Source organism: Trachemys scripta, chromosome 2 (assembly GCF_013100865.1).
Source record: "Trachemys scripta elegans isolate TJP31775 chromosome 2, CAS_Tse_1.0, whole genome shotgun sequence".
Lineage (NCBI taxonomy): Eukaryota > Metazoa > Chordata > Testudines > Emydidae > Trachemys > Trachemys scripta.
The window spans coordinates 19,182,577-19,202,216 of record NC_048299.1 but is presented as its reverse complement, the minus strand read 5'-3'; the positions used below and the strand labels follow the sequence as shown (position 1 = coordinate 19,202,216).

General features: G+C 41.5%; 1 protein-coding gene across 1 annotated transcript in view; it reads right to left on the bottom strand.

The window, feature by feature from the left end:
• The window catches only part of UBE3C (ubiquitin protein ligase E3C), a 172,590-nt gene extending 161,279 nt beyond the window's left edge, over window positions 1-11,311 (bottom strand). Inside the window, exon 1 of the mRNA XM_034760009.1 lies at window positions 10,889-11,311. Coding sequence (XP_034615900.1) covers window positions 10,889-10,954 — 66 coding nt within the window. The 5' untranslated portion in view covers window positions 10,955-11,311. The remainder of the gene's footprint in view (window positions 1-10,888) is intronic.
• Between the last annotated feature and the right edge of the window lie 8,329 nt (window positions 11,312-19,640).

The window sequence follows — 19,640 nt, the reverse complement described above, 5'->3', positions numbered from 1 at the left end:
ACACCGGGGGAAGAGCAGAGTAGAGGAAGTTTCAATAGCAGTTACAAAATCTATCACAGTAGTCAACAGAATCAGTCAGTCAGAAACTAATATAACTGTGGATTTCTGCAGTCTCATTACTAGTGCTGAGTCATATTTGGCTTCTTTCATCTAGGGTGTCAACTAGTTTGCTGATAGATATTAGATGATGTTTTTAACTCCCTCCCCTGGCATACAGCACTGGCCTGAGATACTGGTACAATGGACAGTCACCTAGGTTTTAACTCTGCAGTGGGCTCCAAAATCATCTCCATCTCATGCTACCTCCCTGCTTTTCTGCCTCATTGCTGCTGTTTCTGAGCATCTATCAGATGCTGCTGCTGCCACCTCACTTCCTTGCTGGACAGTCAGCCAGCCACTTCTCAATTGCATTCTCATGTTTGCTCCACATTTGGAGGGCACAGATGCAGGGAGCGTGCAGCAGCAGTTCCTGCCTTGGCCCCTTAGGGGTGTGGAAGTTTTTCTCCAACAGGTCTAAATCAAAGAGTCTTTAGGCTGGGTGTGGCCCAAGCAGGAAGACAAGGAGAGATGCAGATGCAGTGGAGGAAAGCGGAAGCATAAACCTAGGGAGAGAAGAGTGTAAGGAAGCCAGAGAAAGAGGCTGGCAACCTTAAAGATCTCTGTGACTTATGAATAAAAGAAACCCTTGAACCCTTCACCATTATCAAATATGCAGATCAAATATGTGTAGTTTAAATCTCCATCATTGCAACAATTGAATGAAAAACAAAATCTGGAAAACACCATTCCTGTCCTCTCCTGCATGTCACTGATTTGCACTGCTATCTTTAGAGGGACTGTTCTTACATATTTATCATACACTGCATATCGTTACTGAGGGAAGTTGTGCAGAGAGACGGATTTACCACTGCACCCTAAAAAAGGTAAGTGGAGAGACAGGCCAGCTGGCAGTTCTTCTTCACACTTAAGGCATGGACTGTGTCTGTGTGTTTCATGCAGGATGGAGCACAATGTCAGCACTTAATAAATAATAATCTCTGTTCCACCCATTCTTTCGTCCAATGGAGAATCAGAGCTGAGGCCACTCTTCCCTGCAGCAAAGGTTGCCAGTAGCCATTTTTGCAGGCTCCCCAGATGTAGTATACTGAGCCTGGGAAAGTTGAGTTTCAGAAGCCCTTTATGACCACACAAATGGTTTTTGTACCAGCCAAGAAAAATCAAAAACCTGATATGATGCAGTCCTAGAGGCAGGTAAGTACAGCATGAAAGAGTCCCACATTTTGAAGTGAAAGTAGACAGTAGCTTCAGACATCTGGAATCCTGTACATTTCACTTATCAAGCACAGGAAGCAGATAAGCGGAGCAGAGCTAAGCAGAAGAAAGGTAGACAATGCATAAGGACAGACAGAAGCAAGACAACAAAAAATAGATATGCAAAGACAAAATGGGACAGACAAAACAGAAGAGCAGATGAAGACAATGACACAGGCAAGAAAGTTGAAGGAGAGAGCAGAGAAACAGAGAAGTGAAGGAAGCAGGCAGAGGACACAGAGCATATTATAAAAAGAAAGGCTCATGGCAAGAAAATCAGTGAAGACAGCGGAAGAGACACTTTTTTAAAGTAACATTTAAAATACCAGGGGATAACATAGTTTGTAGCTTCTGTAGGCCATGCTTACTATATGTAAGGGGACTGTTGCCCCCTTACTAACATTCAGTAGGGGTGTTTTGGTTGGCTAGCTCCCAGCACTAAAAGGGGAAGGGTCGATGGGAAATCAGGAGCCTGAGACTAACAGTCCCAGGGAACAATGGGGAGAGGCCAATGCTCCAGATCAGCCTGATTGACAGGGCGGGCAGGCTAATCAGGGAGTCAGGAGGCGAGGGGGGTCCCGTCCTCCGTGTGAACTGGAATGGCCTGAGTCAGACAGAGTGGGGCCGAGCTAAGGAGAGAGCAGGGGCCTGAGCTAAGTTGCTGGAAGCAGAGCTGCAGCCCCAAAAGCCAGAGCACAGCCCAGAGAGAGCAGAGCTGCCCTGGGAGGAGAGCTGCAGCAACTGGAGCCAGAGGGGCCAGACAAGCAGCCAGGAAGCAGATCAGAGCTGGGAGCAGAGTCACAGAAGCAGCCTGCAGAGCCGAGCTGTAGCAACCAGAGCCAGAGAAGCAGCCCAGGGAGCTAAAGGCAGAGCAGCAGCAGCAGCCGTGCTGAGGCAGTGTGGAGCTGGGGCTGGTGCAGTCTGGAGCTGGGGAGAGGAAGGGGACCCTGGGCAGCAGGCCCAGCGCAGGGAGACACCTCAGCCAAGAGGCTCTGCAGGCCAGACTTGGAGGGCAATCGTAACCCTGTCAGGGCGGGGCAACGCTGGGAAAAAGGGTCCTGCCACCTAGAGCCTGAGAGCGTGTGGCCACCGCCAGAGCAAGTGTCCAACCCGCAGCGTCTCTGTAGCACAGCCAGGGCCTGAGAAGGCTCCTGGGACCTACAAGGAACAGACTGTGAACTGCCCTGACATTCCAGAGACACTGTTTGTGATGTTCCCTGCCACAGAGCGGGGTGGTGTGTTTTCCTTTAACTTTTCCCATTTTTCCTTATTCTTTTTTTAAATTAATTGTTAAACAACTTGTATTTGCTTTAAATTGTATGAAACGATCAATGGGTCAGGGAGGTGCCTAGTGCAAAGAGAGTACCCCGGTGTGGGGACACCCTAGCCCCTGTTCTGGGTGACCACAGCAGGGTTGGGGGTCGAGACCCCCAGGAATCCTGGGTCCAGCCTTGTCGGGGTTTACGAGGACTCTGCCAGACAGGAGAGTGGAAGGGGAGTCCTCAAGGGCAGGGAAGCCTCTGGGTAAAGGAAGTGGGAGCGAGGACTCAGATCCTTTCGCTAGCCCACTTCACCGAGGTAGTACAGAAGCCAGGGAAGTTCCCCACAATGGCGGGACCATTCCCCCGCTTACATGTACACAACCACCACTCCCTCAAAACTCTGTCTGGCACTGTCCCTTCCCCCTCTGTTTCAAAAACTCCCTGCAAGTCCCTCAAGTCTCCTGGGACAGGAGTTCTGTGCGCCCCTATTCCTCCCCAAGCCCAAGGCTCTGTCTGCCCCTCAATCATGCTTTCACCCATGCTAGAAGGTCTGTATGCCCCTATCCCCCCCTTTCTATACCAGGGTCCCCCAGTCGCCCCCCAGCCAGGAGTTGTGTGCATGCCCTAAATCCCCACAGATTCTACTGTCATTCTTCTTCTTTCTGTCTGGGAGATAAGACATTCAGGGTGTCGACATGTTAAACTCTACTGGGAGGATAAGCCGAGATGAAATGGGGGGTCTGTTATGCTGGGAAGCATTACTGGTGCCATCAACCAGTTGTTTGATCTATAGACAATTGCAGAGGTGCCTAAAGATGTGGCTGTGCTACTCAGATGGCAGGGGCGCCATCTGTCCTCCATTTTTCCTCCTTCACTTTCAATTTTCCCTAAAATCAATAAGGTTCTGTCTGCTGGTGCTGAGAACATTCCCTAAAATTTTGGAATTGATTAGATGTGGCATTCAAAAGTTATTGCATTACATACAGCCATGAAGTTGAGTGTAAGGCCTTCACAAGGTTCACCAATTACATTTTAAAACCTAGAAATGGCAAGCTGATAATTAAAAAAAACTGGCTGCATTGCATTATACACCAAGAGAAAGCTTGCAGTTTCATTGGTGTATTAAGTAAGATACCAGGGTGGATAAAAATCAATGATTTTTAAAAAAATAAAATAAAAAAAATCAGATTTTTTTAATTTAAATTGGATTTTTTTATAAAAGGTTTTTTCTCAAAAAGCATATCTAAAGATAGTTTTAATTAAGATACATTATAGCTCAAAGATATCTCAGCATGGAATAGGGATTATAAATTCTAATTCTATAGTACGAGATAATATATTCATGTAATGTTTAAGAAAAATTTTGTAAATGAGTTCCAATAGTTCATTGATTATGGACCCAATCTTATGGGGTTCCAGGGGCTTCTGTATAGATTATTTAGGTTAATCTTTCTATCTACCCAATGGGACTAAGTGCTCAGTGTAGAAGTTACCATCAGAGATGCTTAGTTTTGCAGTTCTCAAACTGGATTTGTCTCCAGAGATAACATGCTTGTTAACAGCAAAAATGTTTTTAAATAAATAATATAGAGAGGTGAGAAATAACAGACCTCAACCCTACTGTCCCTCTGCAAATTTGTGCACAGTCAATCCCTCACCTCTCTCTAAAAGTGCAAAGTTTCAAAAAGTTCAATGAATACAAGATTGGTGAGGGCGGAATAGATCTGGACAAGGAGAAGAAGTCTGGAGATAAATGTGAGAAGGGAGAGACAGGCAGTAGAAACAAAAGTGAAACTGTTTGAGCAGCATATTTCAGAATGCACTTTTATATATAACTCCACCATTAAATCGAGTCTTCCTGACTAGTGATTTAAATCATGATTTATATCAATTTGATTTAAATCAAATCCACCCGGTAAGATACCAATTGATAATATGATGCTTTAGAAAACAGAAGTAAGTATGTTATTGAGTGGCCATCAGAAACACCAATACACAATAAACAAGAAAATTCAAAATTAGAAATGTTTCCTTCTCCTCATTTTGCTCCTCTGTACTGTAGAAAATATGCTCCACTGTAATGTAAAAAATGATTTCACCAATCCGAAGACTTAACTTTATGGGTTCATGGATCTAAAAAGGTCAAAGAGATGGTCTATCAGGAATGAGATCCTGGTCCTACTAAAGTCAGTGGGGGTTTTGTCATTGACTTCAGTAAGGCCAGGATTTTACCCTAGGATATTAGCACTATTACCAACTCTTCGGAGAGTAATATGTATTTCCCAGTTGCTTACAAACTTAAACCTCAATCCTTCGTTTATGCAAGTAACTTTCCTACAAATTCATCAACCCATACAACTTTGATGTCTTGTAAAGCTCCACTGACTTCACTGAGACTCCACAAGGACATGATGATCGATCCATATGGACCTGTTTACCAATCTGAACTTAAGTTTGTAAACTCTTTGGGGCTGGGACTGTCTTTACTATATATCTGTAAAGCAATGGGGCCCTGACCTGACTGGAGCCTCAGGCTCTACTGTGTTATAAGTAAACAACAGGTTATAGTTTTTAGCAGCATGTTATTTATTATATCAAAACTGGAAAGATGTATGTTTTCCCCAGCCTGATAACTAAGGCCTGGTCCCCACTTAGTCCGGACTTCGGACTAAGGTACGCAAATTCAGCTACGTTAATAACGTAGCTGAATTCGAAGTACCTTAGTCCGAACTTACCACGGTCCAGACGCGGCCGGAAGTCTCCCCCCGTCGACGCCGCGTACTCCTCTCAGCGAGCTGGAGTACCGGCGCCGACTGTGAGCACTTCCGGGATCGATCCGGGATCGATTTATCGCGTCTTAACCAGACGCGATAAATCGATCCCAGAACATCGATGGCGTGCCGCCGGACCAGCCGGTAAGTGAAGACTAGGCCTAAGTGTCTTGTCCAATTTTTCTGAAACTTACAGAAAAAAGTTCACCTTTAAGATTAAAATTTCAGCCCAAATTTTGAAAGAGTACCAAAGGATTGAGAATAACAGGTTAGAATGAAATATCTTCTGCAACCTTAACTATCACTTCATAATTTGTAGCTTCAATTTAAGGATGAGGAAAATTCCCCATGAAGTAGAAGGAAGAAACCCCCCAGAAAATATATGTATTAATAAATTGTTTCTAAGGTTTCCCTGGTGAGATAAGAATACTTAAACAGCATTACCTCTGAACTCCAAATCTATACAGTGGAAACAGTGTAGTCTGCTGCAAAACTTAGGCCTCAATATTTCAGAAGTATTGGTATGGGCAGAACCTTATACCAGTTGGAGTCTGGACTCCACCTCTGCATAAGGGTCTGCCAATGCTGTACCATTTGCAGATATAATAAAGCAGTGTAATCCTTTCCCAGGGTACCAACACCCATAACACAAATTTTAATCACATAATCTAAAGCCCTAGGATCTGGTCATTTAATAGTGATCTGGCGCACAGTTATAACTGCAATATAAAACATTTTCTTTCTTGTAAAATGCATTTCTAAAGAAAAAAATAGATTGACTTCCTTTCTGAAAGGATGAAAAGTTTTCAATCAATAAACCAGTTGTGTCACATATCACTTTTTTTTTCATTCAAACAGATCCCACAATCCTATAATTCTTACAGATAAATATAATTGTAAATCCAGATCGCACAATAAAATCTATACCAGCAGACCCCTGTGCCTGTTCAGATCACATTGCAGTACTGGGGCCCTAAATCCTACTGTTTAGCTCACCAATTTCTGTTTATTTCCTAGTGAGTCATTCCCGTGCAGACTATATTATGCAAGCTAAGGACTTTCTCTAGATCCTAACAGTGTACCTCCTATTAAAAAAATACAAGAATCCTCATTCTTAAAGTGATGTTGTCAATGTAAAAAGTCATACCAATATTATGTGAACAAATTTCTTAGTTCATTATTAAAAACCTCAGATTATTGAAACTGAAAGAATTTTAAAAGTCAAATTTACTTGACACTATTTAAGCTTTGTTAACTTTTCTCATTTCTCCAAGCATCAATTTAATAAATAAAATATCAATGAAGTCAGTTTCACTTTCAGTTTTGTGGTACTGAAATATCTGAGTTACAAACACTGCAGGGGAATATTTATTTTAAGACAGGTGTTGGATTATTTGTTGTTTTTTAAATTATGATACTATTTAATGGGCTTAAGTTTTATAAAAGTCTGTTTTACAAATTCTACATTTTGGGATAAGCTTGTATTGACAGTGTCCCTTTTAACAGTTTGTCCTGCCAAGTATTACAAAATGTCATTACCCTGCAAAGAGCTCTCATAGGCAGATCCCTACTCCCATGCAAAGTCCCTTACCTTCAATGGGATTCCATACAGGGACAACATGGATGCAGTTGCAGGTTTAGGACTCAAGTTTCTGTTGAGGGTAAAAGTTGACCAACCTTGACAATTGGCCAGTACTGTAGGTCTGACCTTAATTAATCCGAAGTATTTAAAGCAGTTTTTAATTGAAATCAAGGACAGCCTAAAGATTTTTGCAGCAGGTCAGCAAAGTGATTCTTTGGCCCATCACTTCCCAAACCAACTCTTTCTCCCCCAAATCAGAGGTTCTGTAGCTGCAAGCCTTTTAGACCTCAAAAACAAGCTCTGGAGTAAGTGGAGAAGGTTGTCCACAAGTAACTCATAATGTTATGAGGATTTTTCTTCAACTCTCAACCCTGACAATCAATTTTCAGTTTGAAGACTACCTTTCAAATGAAGAGGCCTAGAAACTTATTGTAATAGTTAAATGAAAACTGAAACTAACAGTGATATTCAAAGGGTCTCAAAAGCCAGGGTACCAGTGCGCTTTGTAGGAAGACACTACAAAAAATGAAAATAAACCAACTGGTCATCTAATTCTAAATAAATCCGCATGGATAATAGCTGATCCTGCAAACAAATACACAACTAGTATGACTAGTCCTACTGAAGTAAATGGGACTAAGCATGGAAGTAAACACTACCAGTGGTGTTTGCAGGCCCTTTGATAGAAGATACCATGCATGCACAGGTTTATTTACTATGAAACATTTAAAAAGTTACAAAAATATTACAATTGAAATCTTCAAAGGAACTCTCTCAGGTACTGTAATATTAGGAACAATTTTTTTTCTAGCAATCAAGAGGTTTAATGAAACCTAAAACAAAAATTAAAGATTTTTTTAGGTCAGTTAAAAGACTTTAGCTGGATTTAAACATTTCCCTTAAAAAATTACATTCCAGATTATATTAATGCACATGAACCAAAAAGTAAAATGATCTACAGCAAAACTGAACTAATCTATTTTCAGTGCCCAAGCCAACTCTACACAACCATAGTGATAAATTACATTACATTCAGCATCTTGGGTCAAGAAAGCTGTTAGTAACGCCAGTAAATAAATCTTTTAAAATATGATTTTTAACTCAGTGTCCCTTTAAGAAAGACCTGCCATTGTACAGCACAGTGTGGGCCTATTATCAGGAAGAATCAGCTTTTAGGCCCAAATACCTAAGTGTCCTTTCCAAATAAATTGACCTATTAAAAAGTAACAGAGGGTCCTGCATCTGAAGAAGTGAGGGTCTTACCCACGAAAGCTTATGCTCCCAATACTTCTGTTAGTCTTAAAGGTGCCACAGGACCCTCTGTTACTTTTTACAGATTCAGACTAACACAGCTACCCCTCTGATACTTGACCTATTAAAATGTCCCTTAAGCCTGGTCTACAGTTAAAAGTTGTACCAGTATAGATGTTAGCCAGGGAGTGAGATTTTTTTTATTGACATAGTTATGCCAATATAATGCCTAGTGTGGGAAACATTTACTCCAGTATATCTATATTTATGCCAATATAGTTTATGAACCCACACTAGAAGTGTTTTGCCAGTTTAGCTATACCAGTATAACCATACCAGCAAAACATTCCTAGAGCAGACAAGGCCTTAATTTTAGAAGCAGACAGTCTATATACACACTTAAACAGTACCATTTACTTGAACCCTAATCCTGAAATTGTATCAATTTAGGCAGAACAATGCCCCATACAGGTCTTGGCTGGACTTCAATGGAGCTCTGCACTGGTACCAGGATCTGCCTGGGTGGATTATTTTGCAGGATTAGAGGTTTGAACTGTATCTTTTTTAAAAAGGTACAAACAACTTGAGGAAAGGAGAGTTTATGCCAAAGAACAGTTCAAACTTTTAGAAAAAGTTGACACAAGAAACAGGTTTTGGATTTTGTAACCCATTAGTATGGGGAAATTCCCCACAAAAGTCTATCATGTGGTATCAGCAAAAATAGTGAGATGCACAATTCCTTAACTCTATGCAAATATTTGCCACACTAATATGTCTACTATAGCATGTCCTGTTATGCAGAAATTGTGATAATCTGTATTTTTCATGTGACATGACAAATAAAGTTCTATTATTACCTTCACCAAATGCTGTAAGTACTTTCTTCAAAACACATCTATATTAGAGCTTCCTATGGTGCCCATATTAATACTAAAAACCGTGAGTAACTTTACTCAAGTAAGTAGTCCCACTGATAACACAAACACTAAATAGATCTAGGTGGGCAGATGCATGCATCAGGGCACAGCTACTGAAGTCAACAGGGCCCACCCATCTAGATCAGATTGCAGAAGTAAATTGTATGGGACAGAGTTGTATACTCAATTTCGGCTTTCACATTTCCTTACTTCTGAAAATTTACCCTTGCAACTTTACCTTTATAGGAATTTAACTTTTGTGTGTGCTAATTCAGAATATATTAGTAAACTGTATTCCATATTACAAAATATTATTCCATATTATAAAATATTATTCCCACCATGATTGGGAATCCAACTGCAATTTGCACAAACTAGAGAAATTAATAATAGTATCAGAAGATATTATGATACTTTTTTTCCTTTCTGGAAGAGGAAACGTATTCTGTAAGTGATACTATTAGCGATCATAACTTGATGCCAAAGGATGTAAAATACCTAAAATACATTCCTGAAGAGCAGGGCATGCTCTGCCAATTGCCACTTTTAACTATTAAGATTTATTCTACTTTTGGCATACAAAAATGTAATGCCATGTATGTGCTCTAATGACCATAAATGGCTTTTAGTCATCAGAAGTGTCAGAGGAAGATAGTTCCTCCATAATTCAGATGAATAGTTACACACACTTAATACAGTTCTGATGTACATTCTCTTTATGAAAATATGTAGCAGATAATACTGTGATAGCAAAGTTCATTGTGAATTTAATATCGGGTAACACAATTTTCTCTTATTAGCCCAGACTTCTAAGTTTACTACCTAACCTAAAAAGTCCCAGAACAACAAACATGATTATAATGCACAGCCCCAAATCTATATTTTCATTTATGTTACTGAACAATAAAACAAATACACTACATCAGAGCTCAAACAGCTCCCCCCCATGACAGCGATCATGACAAGCGCAACCCAAATCTAACTGATGACCCAAAAGGAGGCACACCTTTTCAATCAGATTGCTTCAAAAACTTTGTTTTGGAATTTGTTTGCTCTATAGATCTGAGGGTACCCTGTGGCTCACAAAATTAAATTATTTATAACCCTTCCCAATCAGCTAACCCTACCCAAACCATTTCACTTCCTTTTAAGCAATAAACTGGGGGTGGGTGGGATACAGTAGTCTAGTACAGCAACAGCACCTACTGACTACTACTCACTCTCCACATGACACATTGATTTCAGTTTGCCGTTTGAATGCAAATCCGGCGAGGAAGGGGTAAAACTGTGCTCTGACAACCCTGAGCCATTTGGGATGGAGGCCCCATGAATTCGCATTAATTTTAAGTTCTACAAGTATATCCCTCCCCCATCCCAGTGACGCGTGATTTTTGTTGTGTGTTTCAAAGAAGACTTTAAAAGAAACGACAGAGGTTCCTAACTATCTCCCTTCACTCAAAGAGCCCCAGAAACTAACTGCTCCAAGCATGGTTCCCACAACAAATCAGATCACTTGGAGGGGGGGAGTCAAGGGGGAGTAATTTCTCTCACTTTTGAATGCACCTGGAGCTTCGAGGGGTGCGTGGCCTGATTTAAAGCACAAACAAATCAAAACAAGTGAGCAAAGACATCATCCCTGGGGGTGGCGAGCTATTTCTTCTTCTGCCCCTAAGAAACCTTAGTCACACCTGCTCCCATTTGGAAGGCCCAGCAGCTGGGTGCAAAAGGCAAAACAGGCAGGCTAGGAAAATCAGACACGATCAATGATTCAGACAGACCCACCGCGTTTCTTACCTTCCTACTTGCTCCTCCAAGAGACACCTTGGGCCTGGTTTTGAAATCCCCTTCAAAGCTGAACATGTTTACAGCTTATCCCATCTAGAGCGGCGTCCTTGCTGCCTCCCAGGCTGACGCTGCACCGGGGCAATGACCGGGGCTGGGGAAGGGGCAGCCGCTGCCCGTCCAGGGGAGGCACAAACCCGGCCACCCCCGTGCCACCTTCGCTGCCTCCCTCCCACTGCTGCCGCCGGGCTGCCCCCAGCCAGGAGGGGCTGCTCCCCCTCCCACACACACCCCCCACTCGCTCCCCCGCCTCCCCAAGCCCCCTCCTCTCTGACCACCAGCTACTGCTCCGTGCGGGGGAGGGGGGCTGGCTCGGCTGCTTCACTTGCACTAGGGCTCAGCCGGCTCCGGAGAGAAAATGGCCGCCGCCCAGCAGCTCCCTCTGCGCGCTCCCGCCGGCCAGCCAGTCGGCGCGCGGCCCCGCCGCAGCCGGCAGGAACGCGCGCTGCCTCCCTCCAGCGCGCGCCCGGCCTCCCGTTGGAACTCGTCAGTGTCAGAGCCCGGCCCAGCCGCGGGCAGGGCTCGGGTCCGTGCTGCCCCTCGCCAGTGGCGCAGCCCCGCGGCAGCCCGCCTGCCGGCCGTTCTCACAGCCCGGGCACAGGCATGGCCGCGGGGGCTGGGCCGTGGGTCCTGACCACACAGAAGGAGCCTGGGCCGGCTCCTCGCTGCCTCAGTCAGGGCCCTCCGTGCCCTCAAAGCCATCTGCGCAGAGCCCCTCAGCAGCGCGACAGCGACGGGTCGCCACCCCCCAACCGCCCCCCGCACGGGCAGGTCCTGGCCCTGACTGTCCCCAAGGGCAGTTGGCCGAACCCCCGGGCACGTCTCAGTTTTCCAGCTATCCCGGGCCTGAATCAGAATCCCTGTTATCCGAACACACAGCACCTCATCCAGCACCCCAGTATCACCGTACCCAGACCCCCCCTTCGCTACCCTGAATGTCAGCTTAGCCAAACCCTTCTTATCTGAACCTAAATGTTGCATCCATGTGCCCCTGATCTGAACGCCTGTTAGCCACGTTTCGGTTCCTCCAAAATGCAGTGGTTTCGCCCAACGTAGAATGTGTCTAGGAAAAATATTTATATCCAAAGCTCCCACTAGCTGAAGGATTTAGATGCTTTTCCCTTGACAGATAAATGTGAGTTATATGTATATAACGGAGGTCTACCCCAAACCAGAACACTGAATCCAGACCCCGCTGAACTATAGTGGGGAAGTTCAGCTTCAGATCCAAACTCAACTCTGACCTGTCACCATAACAGGCCAAAGCACAGATTTGATCTGAACTTCGCAAAGTCACATTGTCTAATTCTTAGGGCTGTCAATTAATCACAGTTAATACGCGATTAATTCAAAAAAATTAATCGCAGTTTTAATCGCACTGTTAAACAAGAGACTGCCAATTGAAATTCTGTGTTGTAATTGAAATCAAAGTGTATATTTTGATTACAAATATTTGCACTGTAAAAATGATAAACAGAAGAAACAGTATTTTTTCAATTCACCTCATACAAGTACTGTAGTGCAATCTCTTTGTCCTGAAAGTGCAACTTACAGATGTACAAAATATTTTGTTACATAGCTGCACTCAAAAACAAAACTGTAAAATTTTACAGGCTACAAGTCCACTCAGTCCTACTTCTTGTTCAGCCAATCGCTAAGACAAACAAGTTTGTTTACATTTACAGGAGATATTGTAAATAAGAAGAGGGCAGCATTATCACCAGAAAGTGAGAACAGGTATTTGCATGGCATTTTTGCAGCCAGCAATGCAAGGTATTTACATGCCAGATATGCTAAACATTCATATGCCCCTTCATGCTTCGGCCACCATTCGAGAGGACATGCTTCCATGCTGATGACACTCATTAAACAAATAATGTGTTAATTAAATTTGTGATCGAACTCCTTGGGGGAGAATTGCATGTCCCCTGGTCTGTTTGACCCACATTCTGTATATATTTCATGTTATAGTATCATAGAATATCAGGGTTGGAAGGGACCTCAGGAGGTCATCTAGACCAATCCCCTGCTCAAAGCAGGGCCAATCCCCAACTAAATCCCCAAATCCCTTCCTCAAGGATTGAACTCACAACCCTGGAATTAGCAGGCCAATGCTCAAACCACATGTTATAGCAGTCTTGGATGATGACCCAGCACATTTTGTTCATTTTAAGAACACTTTCACTGAAAATTTCACCAAACACAAAGAAGGTACCAATGTGAGATTTCTAAAGATAGTTGGAGCACTCAACCCAAGATTTAAGAATCTGAAGTGCCTTCCAAAATCTGAGAGGGACAAGGTAGGGAGCATGCTTTCAGAAATCTTAAAAGAACAACATTCTGATGCGGAAACTACAGAACCCAAACCACCAAAAAAGAAAATTAACCTTCTGTTTGTGGCATCTGACTCAGATAATGAAAAGGAACATGCATCGGTCCGCACTGCTTTGGATGGTTTTCGAGCAGAACCCGTCATCAACATGGATGTATGTCCCCTGGAATGATGGTTGAAAAATGTGCTTCTGGCATGTAAATATCTTGCGATGCTGGCTACAACAGTGCCATGAGAACACCTGTTCTCACTTTCAGGTGACATTGTAAACAAGAAGCTGGCAGCATTATCTCCTGCAAATGTAAACAAACTTGTTTGAGCGATTGGCTGAACAAGAAGTAGGACTGAGTGGACCTGCAAGCTCTAAAATTTTACATTATTTTATTTTTGAATGTAGTATTTTTGTATATAATTCTATATTTGTAAGTTTAACTTTCATGATAAAGAGATTGCATTACAGTGCTTGTATTAGGTGAATTGAAAAATACTATTTCTTTTGTCTTTTTACAGTGCAGACACTTGTAATAAATATAAATATAAAGAATGCCACTAGTCGTCACCTTCAGCCCCCAACTAAAACCTCCCCAGCACATAATCAAGCATCTACAACCTATCCTGAAGGACGATCCCTCACTCTCACAGACCTTGGAAGATAGGCCAGTCCTCACTTACAGACAGCCCCCCAACCTGAAGCAAATACTCACCAGCAACCACACAACAAAAACACTAACCCAGGAACCTATCCTTGCAACAAACCCTGTTGCCAACTTCTGTCCACATATCTATTCAAGGGACACCATCATAGGACCTAATCACATCAGCCACACCATCAGGGGCTCGTTCACCTGCACATCTACCAATGTGATATATGCCATCATCTGCCAGCAATGCCCGTCTGCCATGTACATTGGCCAAACCGGACAATCTCTACCCAAAAGAATAAATGGACACAAATCAGACGTCAAGAATTATAACATTCAAAAACTAGTCGGAGAACACTTCAACCTCCCTGGACACTCAATTACAGACCTAAAAGTGGCAATTCTTCAACAAAAAAACTTCAAAAACAGACTCCAACGAGAAACTGCAGAGCTGGAATTAATTTGCAATGTGGACACCATCAAATTAGGCCTGAATAAAGACTGGGAGTGGATGGGTCATTACACAAACTAAAAGCTATTTCCCCATGCTAATTTTTCCCCCTACTGTTACTCACACCTTCTTGTCAACTGTTTGAAATGGGCCTTCCTGATTATCACTACAAAAGTTTGTTTTCCTCCTGCTGATAATAGCCCACTTTAATTGATTTGTTTCGTTAGAGTTGATATGGCAACCCCCATCTTTTCATGTTCTCTGTATATATATATATATCTTCCTACTGTATTTTCCACTCCATGCATCTGATGAAGTGGGTTTAGCCCACGAAAGCTTATGCCCAAATAAATGTGTTAGTCTCTAAGGTGCCACAAGTACTCCTCGTTCTTTTTGCTGATACAGACTAACATGGCTACCACTCTGAAAACTGTACACTTTGTATTATGTGTTGTAATTGAATATATTTGAAAATGTAGAAAACATCCAAAATATTTAAATAAATGGTATTCTATTATTTTTTTAAAGTGCGATTAATCACAATTATTTTTTTAATTGCGTAATTAATCACGATTAATATTTTTAATCACTTGACAGCCCTACTAATTATTATTATTATAAATCTGTTTATATTCTGCAGCACAAAAAGCATTGGAAAGCAATTTGAAGATTGCTGCTGCTTCAAAGAGTTTACAGTTTAAGGTCTGGATCCTGCATTAGATCATCTAGCACAGACTCCTGTGGATGTATGGAATCCCACTGACTTCACCAGACACCTTAGGACAGAAGAGGGTCCGTACAATCAGACTCAATGCAGATTAAGACCTAAATAGACAATCCACAGAGGATTGTGGAAAGGGCATCAATGAAAAAGCAGCATGACTGAATTGTGAAGCTGAGCATGTGGCTTGTTTGTCCTATTATTTCATTTGCTTGTTGTTCCCTTTTTGAGTTTTTAAGTATATTGTTTCAGACACATATTATACCCAGGAAATGAGTCAACAATAATCATAATATAAAGCATTTACATTGACTTAGTACCTACAAGATGTTGTATAAATATTAATAGTCTAATTCCTCACCTTAGAAACATTTGAATGGCATTTTAGTAAACTTTTCCATAGAATGTAGTCCCTAAACATCACAACCCTCCATCACAACAGACAAAATTGGGACTCCACATTAGAAGGTGACATTCGGGGATAAATGTTGGAACAGTTTAGTAAAATGTTGTCATTCAAATGTCTCTAAGTGTGGGATTTTTTTGGATTTGGGTGACTCAAGAGTTTGAATTTTAAAACTTCAGACTTGTCCTTGAGGGAAACTAGAGCTTGATAAGGTTGACCACTAGCCCTGTGTTTTTGGGGATTGCCACAATTTCAAGGAGGTGATGCTGCATCCTACAAATATAGCTTGTAGATGCAGCTATATTATGGAGGCTTATGAAATACCATGTCATAATGCTGGGTCACAGATTCATCACATTACATTACTGGGAGGCAGTATCCCCACATTGAGAAGCACAACTTTATCCCTGTGAACCAACACCGAAGGCTGGTAGTGCAAGCCTTTGCATGTTTGAAGAAATTTCATTTCTGGTGAATTTCAACCAAAGCAAACCACTTTAGTTCCACATACAAAGCTTAAGAGTCTGACCCAAAGCCCACTAAAGGCAATTGGAGTCAGTTCATTGATTCTAATGAGCTTTGGGTCAGGCCCTACACAGGGCTTTATGTGTAGCATGTCTTTGAGAGGTACGCTTTTGACAAAGCCCAACTTTGTTCACTGACACATCATGATAATACAAGGCTCATCTTTTGGCCCAGGTTATTCCTGAAGAGGTAGTTTGAGATATTTCCCATTATTATTAATTGACGAGTCCAGTTGATGAATGTATGTTTGCAAATATTAATGATTTTTGCACATGCCCTAGAGGCCACTCTAGATGTGTTTTTATAAAATGAAGGAAACTAACATAATAAATATTTGTCTGCCTGTAACTCCATATATTGAATAAATTGCACTTATTGAAACTAGCTAAGCATACATGAGGTTTCTCTGTTTAGTTTCTTTAAAAAAAAAACAGAAAAGATGCACAAAAATATGTTGATGTTATATCTGAGAATTTAAATGCACAAAAGTCAGAAAACTCAACTTTACAGTTAATCTGGAAGACAAAGAATGGCTCGTATTTTACACATAAACGTAAGAGTTCAGGAATATACATCTGCTAGCTAGTCCCCTTTGAGTATCACTAATATGAATTCACTGGCTTCCCTTTGCCTTCTATACCATATTTCAGCTCCTTGTCTTCTGTATAACACATCATATAGTTAAATTCAGTGCCTCGCATGGTGACAGGCACGGCTACCCCTCTGAAACCTGTCCACATCATATAGTTGTTCCTTAACTCTCTGATTTTCTTTCTTTTTGTACATTCTTTGAGCCTTTTCCCTCTTTCCAAGCCACACAACAACCCCTTCATCTTCTCCCATCATTTTGCAGGAACTGGGACTATAAAGGGTTGCTTACAGGTCTGGTTTCATGAATAGAAGCCAACCTGTCCTTCGTGAACTTATTCTTACTCTTTAGAAAAGATGCTACTGCTTGTGATTTCTTTGTTCCTAAGAACACCGATATCTCTTTTCAGCAATAAATGTTGTAACTCAGATACATTGTGCTAAAAGGGGAGCACTTCTGTCTTTGATGTCAAGCTTTTCTTTAAATTGTCAGTCTAGAATTCTTTACATTAGTAAAAAACAATCAGAAATTTTACCCTTAGAATTTTTCACTACAGCACAGTGACATCCATTACATCTGTCTTTACGCTATTGTTATTTATTCTTACATGACTGATTATGAAGTTAGGCAAAAAATTTCCAATAAAATTTTTTATATGAAAATGTGGTTTTATCAGCATTGACATTTTCCTCAGGAAATTGTTAATTTTTATTTTTTTCCCCCAAGGTGATATCTAATATTGAAAAGTTTTGTTTTCTGTCAATTTGAACTGAAACATTTCATTTAAAAATGTAGATTTGAACAGAAACGTTTCACTTTAAAATGTCATTTTAAGTTGAAATGCCAATTCAAAACTAAATATATCCGTTCCAATTCACATTTTGTGTAAATCAAAAATGTCAAAATACTGCTTCTTGGCATTCCAAAATCAATTTTTTTCAGAACTTTTCATCCCCAAAAAATATATGACAGCTTGACTTTTTGTCCCAATTTGGGATGAAAACAGTGACAAAATATTGTTAAGGCCTAAAATATCAGTCCTTTAACAAATGAATAAGGGATCGGTGCTCAAGGTTGAAGCCAAGGGCACATAAAACAATACCAATCCTTACTGGCTTGAAACAGGAGCGGAGCTACTTGTCCCACACCTGTATTCCTATTGTTGGATCAATTGCTGTAGGAGCAGGGAAAAGCCAGTGTTCAGAGTCTAGAGACGAGAGAATCAAGCAAGACAGGCTGTTCAGCTACTGCTACAAAAGTCATAGTCTTGCTGAGTTTCAGAGTAACAGCCGTGTTAGTCTGTATCCGCAAAAAGAAGAACAGGAGTACTTGTGGCACCTTAGAGACTAACAAATTTATTAGAGCATAAGCTTTCGTGGACTACAGCCCACTTCTTCGGATGCATATAGAATGGAACATATAATGAGGAGATATATATACACACATACAGAGAGCATAAACAGGTGGGAGTTGTCTTACCAACTCTGAGAGGCCAATTAATTAAGAGAAAAAAAACTTTTGAAGTGATAATCAAGCTAGCCGAGTACAGACAGTGTGATAAGAAGTGTGAGAGTACTTACAAGGGGAGATAGAGTCAACGTTTGTAATGGCTCAGCCATTCCCAGTCCTTATTCAAACCGGAGTTGATTGTGTCTAGTTTGCATATCAATTCTAGCTCTGCAGTCTCTCTTTGGAGTCTGTTTTTGAAGTTTTTCTGTTGTAATATAGCCACCCGCAGGTCTGTCACTGAATGACCAGACAGGTTAAAGTGTTCTCCAACTGGTTTTTGAGTATTTTGATTCCTGATGTCAGATTTGTGTCCATTAATTCTTTTGCGTAGAGACTGTCCGGTTTGGCCAATGTACATGGCAGAGGGGCATTGCTGGCACATGATGGCATATATCACATTGGTAGATTATAGTCTTGCTGCTTTCTTCAATGGCCAGGAGATTTGGGAGTACCACCATATGTGTGACCCCAGAGATTTACACACTAGTCAACCAACTGGAACAGTACATTTGAAGTCCCACTTTTCAGTGGGGTTTATAATTGTCTAAAATCCATGAGTAACAGTCTTCACAGCAGTTTTAAAGAATAAGGGTTAGATTCTGTTCTCAGTTGTACTTGTTTAAAATTACAGTAACTGCACTGAAATGTGTGGAGTTTCTCCAGATTTACACCTCTGAAACTGAGGTCAGCATCTGGCCCTAAGACTGGGCCCTGAAAGAGGGTAGGACAGCTAGCAAGGAAGGGAAAACAGGATTCTTTCTGTGATCCTTTATCATGGTCACGTGATAGAATTCAGACACAGGTTGAGGTCAATCTTAAGTGTTCCCTAGGAATTTTCTGATATTACAGCCAATTATGAGAATAAAATAAAACAATAGTAATATTTAATAATACCTAACACTTTTATATAGCTTTTGATAGCATTCACAGGACCAGCCTATGGTGCATTGTGCAGGCATATGGAATTCCTTTCCGTATAATCAACGTAATCAAAAGCTTCTATTTCAACTTTACATGCAGTGTTGATCACAGTGAGCTCAGTTTTGAAGTCAAAACAGGAGTACGACAGGGGTGTGTCATGTCTGCAATCCTCTTCAACATTGCCATCGACTGGGTAATGCGGTGTACAACAGAAGACATGCCAAGAGCATTAAATGGACACTCTTCTCATCCCTTGAAGACCTGGACTTCGCAGATGATGTCGCTCTCCTATCACGTACCCAACACCAAATACAAGAGAAAACAACTCGACTCAACACATTCAGCCAGGAAATTGGACTGAAAATCAACCGCAATAAGACAGATATCATGACCTTTAATATTGCTTCACCATCACCAGCATGGATAGAGGATTATGTTCTCACCAATGTAGAAATGTTCACATGCTTGGGCAGCACCATCAGCCAGGACGGTGGAACAAGCCAGGACATCCGAAACGAAATCAATAAAGCCAAGAACACCTTCAGAAGCTTAAATACAGTCTGGAAATCATCAAAATACAACACCAAAACAAAACTTAAGATTTATCAG